Source organism: Halichondria panicea, chromosome 1 (assembly GCF_963675165.1).
Source record: "Halichondria panicea chromosome 1, odHalPani1.1, whole genome shotgun sequence".
Lineage (NCBI taxonomy): Eukaryota > Metazoa > Porifera > Demospongiae > Suberitida > Halichondriidae > Halichondria > Halichondria panicea.
Genome location: NC_087377.1, coordinates 9,803,164 through 9,820,099, shown reverse-complemented (window position 1 = coordinate 9,820,099; position 16,936 = coordinate 9,803,164). Strand labels below are relative to the sequence as shown.

Sequence of the window (16,936 nt, the reverse complement as noted above, 5' to 3'; positions counted from 1 at the left end):
CAACGGTGATATTGCACGATGCTCTGACCCTGAGGACATGGAAAATAGTAAGCCTTTATATACACAAGTCCCACAAAACATTTTCAATGTAAAAAGTTGCTAGGATTGGCCGTGGGAACATGGCAAAAAGCGTGGAAACAAGAAATTCGGCAAGAGCATACGTAACTCCAATCCGTTATACAACATACATTTTTTTTATAGGTACATTTTTCACTGGTATATTATATAGTTTACTGGCAATTTGTAATTTTATGCCTCAGGGCGTAATATATGTCCAACCCTCAGAGGAGTGATATATACCCTTACGTATTTTAGTCACGTGCAACAATGACTCTACTGTTGAATGTTGCACGTAACCAAGCCTACCTAATTGAGGTATATACCCTTGTCGTACCTCCTTTGCTCTGCGTCCACCCATAGCCCATAGCGAAGAGTTTAAGCAGCATGCTCAAATATCACGTGTTCGCAATTTTATAAAGTGCCCAAGAGGAGCAGTTTAGTGAGTAGCTATACAGTTACACTCTACTCTTTGCTGGTACCAATATACTCCCTACCTAATTATTTTACTAAAATCTAAACTAAGCCATCTACGGACAAGTGCATTTTACTTTCTTACAACGCATAAGTATAATTATGTGTGCATGAATGCAATACCAAGTAAATTCCTGGTTTAATCTGCCGTAATTTTCAATGTGTAGATCATTATAATGATTGAACACACAGCTTCACTTGTGATCACCCCAAGAGTTGGAAACATGCTTGGAGGAACTGCAGTCTCCATTACCAGCACATGCTTAGAGGAATCTGACAACATAACTTGTCAATACGAAGGATTCGATACAGTGGATGCCGATGTGGGGCTGAGTTTTAGAGCTAGATGAGAATCCAACTGTTGTGGCTGTTTGTGTGTCACCGGCATTTTTAGAGCCTGGATCAAAAATTCTTCGTGTCGTTGTCACAAATAAGAATGGAACGTTGAAGTATGACATTGGCACTCGATTCTATGCAGGTATATACGAACAAAATTACATTCTTGTAGCAATTATGTGTAAGCTATTATGTATAATTTATAGTAATTAAGTGCATAATTATAATATTATAATTATATACGTGAAGTATAATAATGCATGTTGAAGCATTTTAGTTATGTATAACTCTCGTCACCGTGCATTAATAATTATGTTACACTGCGCGCATGCATGTGGCTATTCCTTTTCCAGTACACATTGAAGACAGTACTGAGGTACAGCACAATTTGAACACTCCAGTCGTTCTTCCTCAAACCGAAATCTTAATAACTTGGAATCCTTTTGATCTTCTTCCCTCTCATGCCGAAGACCCGTCCTTCTACAAAGTCAATATTGTTCTTGTTGAGTTTGATATGAACACAGGAGAATGGGAAGATGTTGAGATACTATAGCATCAGGTTTACCAAATGTTGGGCAAGCAAATGTGGTAATCCCAATTCTCAGTGTGCGTACCAATAATAACATGGCTGTACGACCAATTGCAATTCAAGTTAGGATTGGAGAGTTTTCTGGAGATGTTATGCAACGAAGAAGGCCGATTGTCCGGTTGTTGGTAAATAGAGTCACTCTGTGGACGCCAATTCTGTATTACATGAGTAGTAATGATCTCCGATTAAGATGTGAAGCTTGGTGCAATGAGCAGCCCACAGATATCAGTAAAAACCTTCTTGATGAACTCCCCCCTTGTCCACCTAGGGTCACTCAAGCTAGGCTATTTAACAGTGGCTTTGTTGAGGATTCTGGAATGAATATCATTATAAACAGATACGTCTTTCACGTTGGATCAGAGACATGCTTCAGATCAAGAGAGGCAAGGTGGATGGATATTTTCAGTACCAGTTTTTTATATGGCAAAAACCATGCATGCAACTGCTTAGGAAAAGCAGGGTGGCTAACTAGTTAATGATGTTACAGAGGAATTAGAGTGGTGTTTGCAACTTATTATATGGTCCTTTACTAAATATACACTATCATTATTATAGAGTATAATAATTATACACTTTGTCACAACTAGTGTTTTCTCTATAATATAGTCCCTCAGGTGCTGGACAGCAATGTTGTTATGAAAAAAGTGGAAACCTGTTGGTGGGTGCCCCAGGAGGAGGCTCAGTTGACAAAGTTTCCCCACAAAATTTTCTTGGCCATTTCCTAGAAGATGTCCTTCCTGCTTTTCTCTGCTGCTTTGGACCGCTTAGTAATTGTGATGCTTATTATCAGAAGCGTCCTTCCGACAATGGAGAAGGATATAACCCACCCAATCCTGGTAAGTATAATCTAGATAAAGATCTAGAAAGAACTTTTTCCTCCCTTGTACATTATATATATATAATTATAGTGGTCCATATTGTTAGGTCTATAATTATTGTTAGATAGTGATGACTTAACGATGTATATAGTTTTTCCCATTATTATACGCAGGGTGTGTCTATGGAGATCCCCACATTGTGACTCTGGATGGATTTAAGTACACCTTTAACGGCAAGGGAGAGTACCTGATAGCTCAAGTGGATGACATCTTCTCATTTCAGGGACGAATGACCCAAGCTGTGAATCCTCAAGGAGACCCAGTTGGAGCTTCTGTCTTCTCCACTGTTGCTATGAGCGACGGTTCTAGTATAATCCAGTTTCAAGTTGGTTTTTCCGATGACCCTGATGCTCTTATAAATGGAACATTTATCGATTTTACTGAAGTGTCTCTTCAACAATTCAATGGAGTGGCTGTCGAAAAAGATAGAAATAAACTTTTTGCGAGATTCAATAGCGGAGCGTATATTGAAGTTAGAGAAGAGAATGGTTTCTTATCAATTCTGTTAGTGAGTTTTCCCATTTTATGGAAAGGGAGAACCCAAGGGTTAATAGGAAACTACAATGGGGAGACAGCTGATGACCTCACACCACGTACTGGGAATCCCCTTTCGCTGGATGCGGACTTGAAGACCATCCATGAAATGTTTGGAGTTACGTGTGAGTATAATATAATGTAGCCACGAAAAAATTTATGATACACTCTCTGCCCTCCCCAAATCTGGCATTAACTTTATGTAGGTAATATAGATCATTATGCGGTTGAACTCAATAGGTGTCAGCTTTGCACTATTTTCGTTTGTTAACGTTAATAATTATGATGTTACATGTAGGGAGTATTAACAGGCCACAAGACAGTCTTTTCACATATCCTGAGGGTGAGAGCTGGGCTAACTACACCTTCCCGAACTTTGAACCGACATTCGAGGTAGTATTTTCTAATCCATCCCTAGAGCAGGAAGCAGATGACCTCTGTGGGGATGACTTTTTCTGTCGGTTTGATATAGCCACGACTGAAAACACTATGGTCGGACTCTCGACCCTCAATGGAGGACAGGAGTTTGAAGATATTGTGAACATTTCCCGACCAAGTAAGCAATACACATTTCTTAATTCTATACATAATAGTTAGATACCTCCTAAACAGTATCTAACGAGTTTAGTTGCTAGGTTCATTTCAAAAACTAACCGAAAGAATGGACGCGGACGAAGACCTAGGCCTAGACAAGCTCTTTTCTGAAGAAGTACTCGGCATAATATTAATAATGACCGAGCCCATAGACCCCGCCCTCTACGACATAAATGTGGAGGCGGAGCTGGCTACTCTTTCTACAGAACAAAGAAAGGAAGAGGAGTTGGACGAGCCAACAGAACCTGCACAATCTTCTCTATCTAACTCAAAGCGAATGAAGCAAAGTGTCTGCAGGCCTCTTATCACGGCAGGTGCAGTGTACAGTTTGGATAGTGATATCTGCATAAGGTGAATAATTAGAATGGAAATCCCGGGATTGACCTGTTCAAGGATATAGATGCTTGTTTTGCTGACTTTCGAGTGTGCCTAGACTCCGAAATGAAGCGCTTGCAGAGAGCTGGACTAGGGTCACAAAAGAACCTCTAATACATACTCCATGCAACTGCTGCTACTAGACTCTACAACGCTGGAGTGGACGAACAAATGATAATGGAAACAACTGGACACCGAAGCTTGGAAGGAGTTCGCAGCTACAAGAGAACTTCTGAGTGTCAAAAGAAGTCAGTTTCAGACATCCTCAACGTAAAGCCAATTAACATACTGGCACACACTGATCACTCACAGATGGCAGTGCAACAGAACTCACAGACCAACTGCTGTCAATTTATGCCTCCAAACTAGTGCCTGCAACGTTATACCATCAATCTCTATATGCCTACATCCAACAACCAACGTATTAACAGCGACTGAACATTATAATTTTTTGTCATTACCAAAAACAGAACAGTTACTTCTCATTGTTTTTTATAATACAATCTACAAAAAACATGTTTGAAAAACAAAAAATTAATAATGAAGGGTTGTTGTGAACATGAAAATTACAGGTTTATATGAGAATTTACAGGTTAATATGGGAAATATATATAAACCCTGTACTGACCAATCAGATTGCTGGATTCTGGGCTACTAGTAACTAACCAAAAGTAATACAATGCACCATGCAGACTACGAAACATTTGCGATGTAAAACTTAATTGCTAGGATTAGCCAGAAAAGCCCTACGTCAATCCGGTACATTCTTTGATTTGCATTATGAATATCTTGGAGATTATATATAGCCAAGAATAATTTGACTGTCTAGTTCGGCACTAAGATTACAGTGGTGCTTAAGCCTTTATTACGGTGCTATATTATAATACGCACGTCAATTCATCAAAAAAATTTTTAGACATTTAGACTCCTGAGATACATTCTGTGAATAAAAGTACCAACTCATCCTGTACTATTTTGGCTCATCCTGTACTATTTTAGCGCGTACGTGAAAAAATGATCACAAATTTTGCACCGTACACGCTCTCAAACACACACACACACACACACAGCTGTATGTGATCCACCATGCCTCAACGGGGCTTGCATTGCCACAAATACCTGCAGCTGCTCCGTTAGCTACACTGGGGTCAGGTGTGACACGTCCCTCGCGATGGATTGTGACGTTAGTCCATGTGAGAACAATAGAAGCTGTGCGCTACTAGCTGGATCCTACATTTGCACATGCCCCTTCAATTACAACGGAGTGAACTGTCAAAATCCAGGTATGTCAATATGGTATAGTCAGCTTCACAAGTTTTGCTGCACGCCTAGATCGGTAATTGTTCCTACGTATAGCCAAACATTAAGCCACATCATAAAGTGCATGACTAACAAATTACGGATGTTTTGGGAAAATGTTCCACCATCTGGTCTGGTCGTCCTGATCGCATTATCAGGGTTAATCTAGGATGAAAAGTTTGGGGGGGAAGGTTTGGGCGCGCGTAAGCGTACTAATAATAATGATGATGCTGTACTTATATAGTAATGATCTAACGATGTCATTATTCTACAACGTTTTTAGGGGGGGAAGTTCACCCCTGCCCGGCCCCCTCCACTAGATGGACGTTATATTCAGGGCAACTTCAATATCTATCCAAGTGGCATTCAATTGGGATAGTATAGAAATTAAGTTTGATGCTGCAAGCATTTACCTAGTTTTTTGGACATGCCTAGCGTCAGGAGTGTATGAAGAGGAGTATGCGACTCTCACGCATATTCCATTCTACATATCGGACTGAATCCGTCACTAACACTTGTACTTGTGTAATTTGTTAGCCATGAATAAAATTAAATGTGGGCTGGAGGTACAAACCACAGCAGACCATGTGCGTGTATGCTGATATCATTTTTAACTAATAAACCACTACACGTACGCACCCACTTAAGATGAGGTCTGATAGTGACGTAGTATGACATACTCGTACCGTAACCTGGTTTACACTACAACTGCTTACAGTTGGATACTCCTCTTAATCATAGATAGAACAGTAAGAGAGATTGGAAACGACCGGGCCGCCCTGTGTAAAAGGTTGAAACACTCCGCATTATATTTCGCGCTCGCAAATATTTTCGTGATCGATCGTTCTGTGTTGTATTTTAACTGTTTCTAGCTCTTCTATTCACTAGCACTCAAGGGCTGGGAGGTACTCTAGAGAAGTAAGTTTATACCACTGACAAGCTCTGAGTCTGTTGTCTTTACTCTGTTTCCAATTTTTGTTGAGTTAAGCTTGAATTACTCTATGTCAAGTTTTCTCTTTCCCTGCTGTGAAGTCAAAACAGCAAAGTACATTGCTTGACTTGGTTATTATGTATCTAAGTGCTACACATAGAATGGCTTCATGCTATGGATAAGCTGTACCATAGATAGTAGAGGAAGGGGATTGGAAACGAGATCACGTGCGCTATAGATCATACATTGAGAGCTGAGGTCTATCCGCGTTAGACCGCGAATTAACTAATTTTGTGCTAAGACTTTTCAGAGTTTTACTCGGTTCTAAAGGTAAGAAAAACGACTATCTAAGACCTTTAATGTCAGTAGTAATCTATACTAACAATATTTTGAGCGTTTTAAGTAATAAGATATACCTGTTGAGCTACAAGTTAGCTATGATTCACCATTTACCTGTTTTTAGCACTGTTTGGGGAGAATCTAGTTTCTGATACACTTTTAGAAGCTAGTAAGCATATTGGCTCTTTCCTTGACTTGAGATTTAACAGGATAGCCCCTTTTTTTGATATGTAAGCTTTTTGTTGTTCTCCAGTGTTGTGAAATAAGTCGAATGGGGTGCCTTCTTTGTGTGGGGTGTCCTGATCTGACTGTTCACAATTGAAAGTTTTAGTGTGAATTTTCTGATTCCTTTAGCTTTACTCTATGAGAATAGCTATTACATAGTAGCTGTACTAACTCGAAAGAAGAATTTTGCCTCAATGAAAAAGTGTGAAAATGTCATGTTGCTCTTTTCCCACACAGGTGTGATTGTAAACAATGGGCATGGGAAGTCAGAAATTGCGTTTTTTTCAGCGAAAGAAAAGCAAGAAGCAGCAGACATCCCCCGTCTATTCTCATCAGCCTTTACCTTAGCCTCGATCCCAGGCCGAGTTTTCGCTTTTATAACGGTTAGGCGAACAACTGGGCCTGGTACTAGTTGTCTGCGCATGCGTCAAATTTTCATTGTATATTTGTGGTCGGCAAAAATATTTAATAAATCAATAATAGAAATTTGTACACAGAAAATGCACAGAGTGAGTACACAAAAGATGCACATAGGGAGCTGCTTCACAAAGGCCTGGGGAGTTGCCAGTTGTGCTGCAGCACAATTACAGTGACCCAGGGCAACTTTAGGATGATTGAATGCCTTCAAATTACGTTTCAAAAAGATTTAGCAGGCTGCTGGACTTCTCTGATTCTAGGCCCCAACTCGTAACTCATTACTTGAGAAAACGTAGATTCTCTTGATGTCTCTGAGCTACCCAGCAACGCTCGAATGAGCAGGTCATACTCCAGTCCTGTGTCTGTGAGTATAGGACAATATTAAAAGAAACCAAAGACGGTTAAACCCTTACCTCAAACTGTCCAGTCTCGTCCGTTAGTATAGCCAAGAGGAGCACTGTTGGGATAGCTGGATATTAGCCATTGCTCCTGTACAGAGAAGTAGACATTTTAAATACGTGTAGATCTATACATATTAAATTTCTCGGTTATAGTGTCATTGTCGACGAGCTGATGATGGCAGCACCAAGTTCTCTAGCTCACACTCTTCACTTGATCCACCATATTAATGATGAAACTATAGTCTACCTACATTCTTGCCAAACATGAACAAGACTTGATAGCATAGCCTAGCCGGCCATAGGGCCCACACAAAAATATCTGACCTTAACAAGCTTGACAAAGCTTTATACCTCTTCCCTTGTTGTTCAGTCTTCAGAATAAGCTTCAGAGAAGAGAGAAGCTTCAGCTAAGAGCCATTCCAATCGATTCCAATAATGATAAAACGGGAACTGACTTCTAGTACACGATAGTACACGAATATAAATGTCACGAAAGTGAACGAGAATATCCATTCGTCAGAATCTGACGAACGACTGACGCATGCGCAGACAACTAGTACCAGGCCCAGTTGTTTGCCTAACCGTTATAAAAGCGAAAACTCGGCCTGGGATCGAGGCTACCTTTACCTGAGTCGACCAGCAACTCTTGAATCTCTCCACTTCTTGGTTGCCAAGTCAGTATTGAACTAATTGCCGTCAAGAACGTGCTCACCATTGTCAAGCTGCTAAGAGTTGATGTCATCGTAACCTCGTTTGTTCAGTGCCAGCTCATTTGGAATTTGTCAGTACGTTCTGAATATACCCTTACACCCCCTCTCTCAACTCATCACTCCAGTTCTTTCAACCTAAGTTACCTTCACCAGCGTGCTGTGCTATTTTGATTGAGATCCATCGATTCCCTGAACTTTTGTGATGAAAATCCTGGCCTTAAATATTTAATTAGATTTGTGAAAGCATCACTCTTCTACACTTATTATAGTTAAGTTGATCAGGTAAGTTCTGTCAAAAAATTGTTCACGAACCGTTACCCAAACGCAGAAGACCGGACTCTGACAACACATTCTGACTCATATCGTTCATAATGTACGTGTATCTTTACAATGTCATAGCTTGTCTGCAGTTCATAATAATGTTATATAGATGATGAGTTGTCATGGATATTTTATATTGTATAATTGTAGAGCATGGACACATTTCCAGAGTAGAAAGAACCTACAAAAAAAAGAATTTCAAAACTAAAAGCTTGCATACACACATAGCCCTACTTCCTTGATATGTCTTCACTAGCAGGAGGGCCCACAGAGGAGGCTGCAACCATACCCAGCAACACAGATCTATATACTTCCTGTCTACTTCCGGCCATTCTGCTAATGCTTCAGTCTAACACGGACAGTCCATGAAATTGTGTTCACGTGATCTCGTTTCCAATCCCCTCCCTTTCCCGTTCAGCCGCACACAATCTCGACACAATCTGGAACAGTTCCATCACTTTAGTTTGCATCTGAGCCCAACCCACCAAATTAGCTTGATGTTATCTCTGCCCCCAATGAAGTTGCTATGGCTTGTAGAGATGGGCGTGGGTCAATGGCTGTGCACAAACTAACCATCGATTTTATGCCTTGCTGCTGCCTCGATGGAAGTATGTGTGGCCTTTAAAAACTGCACTCTGGTCAACTAAGCTGCTTAGCAAGCATGTAGACTATTGTAGAGCTTGTGTCCACTTGTGAAGTGCCTGTGTACACAAATGGCTTGCTGCTTCCTCTTCGAAAATATTCTATGGCTACCAAGATAGTCCAGAGGGTCTACCAATGGATACTACTCAGTCCTACATGCAGTCATGATGCTGTATAGCTTGTTTTAAACTTCTTTTTTTTTAAGTGTCCTAATTGAACAGCTCAGCAGAACTTCAAAGGATAATCGCATTCATGATACTATCCAATCTGCCACAGAATCCAATATCATGCAACATTCACAAGTTAATAGCACGCTCCCTCCCAGATTGTTGTTGTAAAATTTACAACATTTTGACCGGTAAAGGGGTATCTATGATTGAGCTACAGTACAGTGTTTAAACATTGTTCTAGTGTTGCTTCAAGAATGATCAGTCGATTGCTGTTTGTTTGGGGTGTCTCCTTTCTGTTGGTCCAAGGCCAAACCGGTATGTACGTGGAGATACATCACTATTAAAACTTCTAATAAGCTAGCTATATTTATATACTAGATCTACATGCATTCTACTAGTAAGCCTGATTGTAGGTAAAGCTACCGAGTATGTTTACTACAAGGTATTGCCTCTTAAACGAGCATGTTGGCTTTAATTACCGGATTAGCAACTTCCGGAACTCGGAGCGAGTTTTGAGTATAAAAAGAGCTGCCGTGGGCGCGACCTTTGACCCCAAAATTTCCATTCAAGCCTTAGTAACGAGCTCTTTTTTTCTCTTGCGCAAAAGCGCTCAGAACCCATTCGCTACACACTGTGAACACTCAAAAATATACACAAAGGGAAAGGAAATACATTCTTGGTAGTTTTTCTTTTTTACCAGAAGCAGAAACAAAAAAACAAAAAAATAAATGATTATCATAATGGCTGACAAAATACTTTATGAATAGATACAGCAAAAGGCTATGCACAATAAAGGAATCTTTTCAGCTCCAGGTCAGCTACAGTCCAGGGAACGTTGTGGAAGAGTTAGGAAGCTTGCTTTCTTGCATAATAGACGGCATTGAAAATATGCCATTGTGGAAATTCATCGAAAGTTCGATTCTGAAAAAGAATTTATATGAATATCAGTACATCTATATCAAACAAATTCTTTACTACCATTTTAATAGGGCAAGTGGAGTGCATGCCACCAGACAGTGAGGCTCTCCTCTCCCCAGCAAAGAGCTAGGGATATATTAGGATAATTGCTAGATACACTGAGAAGTAATACTTACATTTTCTACATAGGTTGATGGTGTACCCAGGGAGACTGTCAACAAGCAAAGGCAGTCGCAGTCCTTCAAAGCGTCTTCAACGTGACCTGAGAAAAAAATGAATGTTACTGAAAGGGTGATGATGCCTCGGTGTAGGCAATGAAGCTACATGCAGTACCATTATTAATGACTGTACATATAATTTACATTTTAGATGGATTCATCGGCCCTGGCGGATAATGCTTAATTCTTTTTATTTTACTTTATTCTCTCGTTGTTCCCCTATTTTGCTACACACAAGTTGTACTAGCTTTCAAAGTAAGCAAACATAATTATAAGCATTATTTTGCAAACCCAACTAATTGCAATTCAAGAAAATTAATAATTATGATTAGCAGCCTACAATAATTATACAGAAACTCTTCATTATCATTGAGCAGCTGTAACAGTCGATCTACACACACACAGATACACTACCGTATATCTTGCGCATGCCCAACTGAGGCATAATGACTGTATATATGAACGAACAAACTGCAAATAGATATTATACAAAGGTCCTTCCCTACAGACTTTCAACTCTCCTGTTCGTACTACTTTATCCGTAAAATGAAATGCAAATGTTAAAAAGCGAAAAAGCGTTCGCAGGTTGATGAAGTCACATTACTTTATACTAGACTACTAACTTTACTATAGACCTATGGACTACTTACTTGAGTTATTTATGTCCACATCAGCATCAGTTTGTCAGATCCTCATGCTGGGCCAATGAATGTCTGGCAGCAAGACAACGCTTAGCACTGTCAATTAAACCTACAAAGACTTGCTTGGTATCTTCAGTCTCGAACTTTAGCTCCTGTGGAACCCCCAGTAGGAGGTTGAGAACAGACTTCTTCATGCTTCTTGAAATAAACTTTTGACAGCCATTTTTGTTGTGTCTACTATCTCGTGAGAGAGCGGAAGAAGGCGTATCAAAAGAAGAATGTAAAAATGTAAAGAATGTGCATTATAACTGTCAAGGGCGTCTTTTTGCAAGACTCAAGAATATTCATTGTTGCCATTTTGTCATTTTTTGGTTGCTTCCGGTCGGAGCTGCCCACGGCACGCCCTTTTATAGTCAGCATGCTCGTTTAATTGTTTGCATGGCACTTTCTCATTATGCATTTATATCTACATGTACACGTACACTTCAACTCTAGCTCTATGTATAGGATAGACTACACCTAAGAGTAGAATATGCGTCTATGTAACCTCCGCGGTTGCGGTTAGCCCGAGGCGTAAAGCCGAGGGAATCTAACCGTAACCAAGGCGGTTACTAAGACACATATTCTACGAGTGGGTGTGGTCTATCTAACTTGGACTTCATTGCGCATGCGCAAGGCGTGGTTATAAAAAGCCAGGTTTGGTGCGTAGCAACAGAAATTGAATTTGTGCGAGCTGGACAAGCTGGAGCTGTGAGAGACACCAGTTGACAGAAAAAGACAAGAAGACGGCTTCAAAACAACGAAAAACTACAGTAAAACTTAGTAAAGCTTGTGAAACGCTTCCTGAAGATACTGGAAAGAACAGACACGTAAAAAGAACATAGAACTATGCTAGAACTGACTCTGCAACACTACAAGAAGAAGAATGAAGCACTGTGGTGGAGTGGAGGGGGTATAGAGCAGACTGGACCGGCATGGAACCTCAATAGAAAGTGTCAAGCGACTACTAAAGTGTTTTTGATGCTTCCTGGCCCCCCTGCCCATGCCCAATTGGAAAAAGCAATACAAAGCAACAGTGGACATGGAAAGAATGGATATTGACTGAAAAAACTATTGCATTCTGTGTTTTTTATAATGTTTTTGTCATCTTCTTGTCACTTTCACTAAAAATTTCATTCCAACTTTTGAGAACTTCCTGCAAATTATTTGTCACTTCCTGTAGAATATACGTCCATTTCCTGTAGAATATGTGTCCACTTCCTGTAGAATATGCGCCCATTTCCTGTAGAATAACTACCTTCCTGTAGATTATGCTTTCATGTAATCTACTGTTTTTAGCCAATCAGATCAATTACAGATGATGTAATGTAGTCTAAGAATATAAATAACACAACTTTTGTATGCTATTGTGCATGCATGTATATAAATACGGCAGGTATAGACTCTACAACTTACTCACTGTTTACTGACCGCTAGCAACTCTCCACTACAGAGGTTTTTGATATAATATTATTATATGAGGCCCCTCAAAACATTAGCGCGCCCAAAGGCTTCAACGTGAGTGTTGTTTGCCGTGGAAACGGGAAAATTGTGTGGGAATTCAACGACATTCAAGTCAGAGGAGATAGAAGAATTGCAGATTTTCGGGCTATAGGAATCTTCACAAACATTGATCAGTTCAATGAGTCTACAACGGTGATTCTGGCGTCAGATCTAACTGATAACTATCGTATGGTTTGTCGAATAGAACAGGGAAATTTTGTTTCTGGAGTCAAATTTCAGCGGAGTTCTCCTGCGTACTTCAGTGTTTTTGGTGAGTGCTTCCCATGTCTGACGTTTTTAGCTGTGAAAATGTAGTGGGGGTGTATACTCAAGCTTAAATTGAATGCAGTACATGCATCTTCAATAATTAATTATACAGGACACTCTAATTTACTTGTACCTGTATTTAAAACAATACTTAGGGCATGCTTCATTACTGTCTTGCATTTTCCACATTTTTGATTAACAAAGGCGTGTAAACAAAGCGCACAATTCATTAAGCCATGGGCGTGTGTATGTGTGGGCGTGTGTGTGTGTGTGTGTGGACATCAGTGTATTACAGTACAGGATATTATATGGCTGTACTGTTCATAAACGTTTGCAGAATAGTCCTTCAAACTGCTTTAGCACACTTTTAGTATACTTTTAGACACACCACGGGCCTTGATCTCCCACGACTAGTAAGGGCTATCCCTTCTTTTACAGCATTTATTTGTTTAGTGATAGTGGCTGAGTGGCTTAGTCGACTTTTTATAGCTAGATTCTCTTTACTTGAAAAATCAACATTAACTTTTTCACTGTTTCTATGCACAGCACATTGTAGAGCAGTCAAGACACTCAGGTAATGAGCATGCTGACTATAAAAATAATCCTTTGTAGTTTTAGCCACACCCTATACCGCGGAGTGTTTCACGCAAACATTTTTGTTTCCAATCCCTCCTACTGTTTATCTATGTCTTAATACACTCCTGCTAGCGTTAAATTATAGCTAGAAAATAATCGGCCTTGTGACAAGGGCGGGCACTTGATATAATCAGTTGTCTTAGGCTGGTCACTGTTCATACTCTCAGTTACAGGTTGATTTATGTTTCTTCTCCCTCATGCAGTTTTAAATATTCGTCGAGTAAATGACTCTGTAATTGGAGATCCACTGATGACCGTACCACTCTACCTCACCAACACCAGTGCACTACAGAACAATATCAATCTCGGAGAAAATAAAATTATCAACCTTTGCTTTGAAATCTATGGTCAAGCAGACGAATACTTTAACCTCGTGTCCGACTCCTGTATTAGTGTGAATGCACATTACCAGCGAGCAAATCCACAACTCAGTTCCAATATCATTGATGAGATAACGGTTCGAGCAGCCGGACTTGACGGGATTTATCGAAACATTTTAGTCCGTGTTGGAAACTGTCAAGCATCAATCGATGGATCTGTGCTTGATGAGACTTACACAAGTGCTGGAATATCTGTGAGAATGTATCGGAATCGTGTTCGAATCTCTGCCCCTAATTGTCAAGACCTTGATTTGGTGATGTGGGTGTTTTGTGAGCAGACAGAGTTGAGGGGTTACCCTGAACTGGGAGAGCCCGATATTGTGGTCAATGTTAGTATGATTCACTTTGTGATTGCTCGTGGACTTAATATTCGCGAATCGGCTCATGGTCTGCTGGGTAAGTGATGGCTAAATACCTTATACTCTCATAAAATTATGTTAAGCTAAACATTAATTTCATAATGATGCAGTGCCATTGTGTACACTCAATCAGTTATACAACGTAGCCCCATTGAGGATCAAAATTTCGGCCATTTACAGAGGTGGCCTTTGCTGCTTTATACACCCTGTCAATTTGGGGGTCCATTTTATGGCTTTTGTCATGATATTCACAATGACAGAGAACAACATGTGGCACACAATTTACCTTAGGGTGACATATTTTCATAGGTAGATTTTGTTTGCTATTTCACTCATTTTGCTGGTTTATAAATTCTGCTAATTCTTTCAAGTTGTGAAATCATAACGTTTCTATTTACTCGCAAGTGGTTTAATGAGATTCATTGCAATTTCTAATAATCTTCGAGTACAAATTTTTTCGATTTTACTCTCAGCAGAAATAGAAGAAATTAATACTCGCGAAAATAATTATGTCACCTTAAAGGACACCGTCCTGACTCCGGGTATGTCCCTTAATGTTACTACCGTATACCGTATAGCGAGTAATTTTCGTGGGATAAAATATTCGTTATTTTCGTGGGTAATATTTTTGTGGGCAAGCTGACCTCCACAAAATTTTAACGTAGGCGTGGCTTATCGGAACGTAGGAATGCAGTTCAGGCAACGAGACTAAAAGAAATTTTTACTCACGAAAACCACCGTTTCTCGAGTTGAACGAATTTTTTACCCCACGAAAATTACCTGCTATACGGTAGTGCGACATTTTCAAGGGGCTTAATGTTTGCTGATTCGATTTTATGGGTTAGCAATCCTACACGAAAATTGTTAGAATTATCTGCTAAGTGCAAAGATTAAAGGCGTGGCTTCTGGTAAGCAGTCCTTCCACGAGCATTGTGCAAAGAAATGCTTTTAGAGGCCATTCCACAAAATATAAGTGCCTCGAAAATTTCGCGCTATACTGTATTATAAACGTGTAATCGAATTTTTAATTATGTCTGCGCTAATAATAAAACACATGAAACAATAATTATCTGCCAAAATTAGTACCTAACAGAAAAATCTGAAAACAATAAAATTCGTCTATAATAGTAACCTTATAAGGTAGAACATGGTTATGATTACAGGAAGTGTACTACAGTGTTTACATCATGCACTTATTTGCTACAGGTCAGTTTTGGAATGTTCCGATTACCATCGAGCGCTACTTGGGCTCTCTCTCTGACGGCAGCACACGAGACGATACCTACATCCTGGCTGTCAACTATCCGAACACACCCCCTCGTCGTTTTGTGACCTTCCTGCACTCTCCAACGTGGGACAGACGAGGGAAGGAGTACTGTTTGTACGGGGGTAATCGACAGGGTGGAGGGATATTTGAGATTGAATCACCAAATGATCCAGTTATCCAGGGACAATACAGAGACTATATTGTGGGGGAACAGTTCGGAGTTGAGTTTGCGTATACTCATTTTGATTCTTCACAATGTAGCCTATGAATGCAATGCACAACTATAATTACACTGGTATGTTAACTTTGAACTTGGACACTTTAGATGAATTATTATGCCTATGTGGTTTTATCTACGTCTTTCAACTTGTGGTATTCATTAATTATTGTCCGTTATTGTAATGATCTTTCCGAGTCTGTTGTTTGCATCTAAAGTTATCACAGCAGAATTTTTGCTTACCGTAGTGCTAGAAATTATATGCAAACATAAAGTTATGCCTTTCGGCCAGTTTTAAGGCTATGAAAACATCATGTGATTTATATAATAATTATACGATTTCCTCGATAAAACCCCGTGATTGATTTCAGGCCTCGAATAAAAGCCAATAGAATTGTGTGATACAAACTTATACGAGAAGGTTCGCGCTTGCATAAATAGCATTAGGGTTAGCGGTATCTCGATTACATTTAGCCGCGAGATAATTGCAAAGGAGTATCCGGTAGATATGATGAGCCAAATTCAAAATAAACTTGAGGGATTTAATGGCACTAATGCACCTATCAATACAAATCCCCACCCCCCTCTCGGGTTAAAGGGGGATTTGTCACTGAGGAGTTGCTCTCTTAACTTCAGTGGTGACGTCCCCGCTGGGTTACAGGCTGTCCGTATATGCCTTGGCATAATTTTGAGCAAAATAGGAATGGATGAGAATAAGGCAAGAATATATCACGTTGTCAAGGTAACAAAGGTGCAATAAAAATCATACAGTCCGTTTGATGCATCATTTGGTAAAGGGTTGTCGTGATATAAAACATTTATGGACATGTGAAAAATTACTTAATTCAAGGCTGGAATATTGTTAGTATATCTAAAGAATAAGTGAGTAATTAAGTAGGCATCTTTTGGTAAATATTATATTTTTGTGTCATAAAGTTTTGCATATGACGCAAAAAAGTGGCTGAAGGAAATACAGTAGAACCTCCATTATCCGGAACCTCGATTATCCGGCTTGGCAGTTTTCTTGTTATCAGATCAGAAACTGGGCGTGTCCCTCAAACGCGCATGCGCGTTGCAGCTGTTACCATGGAGACATGCCTACTTATCTTCTGCGCATTCGCAGACAACCATGTGGCACTGCTGTTTATCAATAAAGTGGGTGGATCAAGGCGTAGTTTATCTATTTGATTATCCGGCAT

The 16,936-nt window shown here is 39.8% G+C and overlaps 2 protein-coding genes and 2 long non-coding RNA genes across 4 annotated transcripts; 2 read left to right on the top strand and 2 right to left on the bottom strand.

Moving 5' to 3' along the window:
• Positions 1–1,848: 1,848 nt before the first annotated feature.
• On the top strand, positions 1,849–16,145 carry LOC135339378 (sushi domain-containing protein 2-like). Its single transcript, XM_064535854.1, has 6 exons — positions 1,849–1,861; positions 2,071–2,292; positions 2,448–2,993; positions 3,167–3,424; positions 4,908–5,120; positions 15,460–16,145. The coding sequence occupies exons 1-6, from the start codon at positions 1,849–1,851 to the stop codon at positions 15,786–15,788; spliced, it is 1,581 nt and encodes a 526-aa protein (XP_064391924.1). The 3' UTR covers positions 15,789–16,145.
• LOC135344739 (uncharacterized) lies at positions 7,094–8,065 on the bottom strand. The gene is made up of 2 exons (XR_010397515.1): positions 7,462–8,065; positions 7,094–7,410 (listed from the first exon to the last, which is right to left on the bottom strand). It is a non-coding gene; the product is annotated as an uncharacterized LOC135344739 (long non-coding RNA).
• On the top strand, positions 9,328–13,833 carry LOC135344731 (uncharacterized). Its single transcript, XM_064541988.1, has 4 exons — positions 9,328–9,607; positions 12,562–12,882; positions 13,425–13,452; positions 13,718–13,833. The coding sequence occupies exons 1-4, from the start codon at positions 9,547–9,549 to the stop codon at positions 13,740–13,742; spliced, it is 435 nt and encodes a 144-aa protein (XP_064398058.1). The 5' UTR covers positions 9,328–9,546; the 3' UTR covers positions 13,743–13,833.
• Positions 9,924–11,499, bottom strand: LOC135344771 (uncharacterized). The gene is made up of 3 exons (XR_010397531.1): positions 11,079–11,499; positions 10,387–10,472; positions 9,924–10,213 (listed from the first exon to the last, which is right to left on the bottom strand). It is a non-coding gene; the product is annotated as an uncharacterized LOC135344771 (long non-coding RNA).
• Positions 16,146–16,936: the final 791 nt, after the last annotated feature.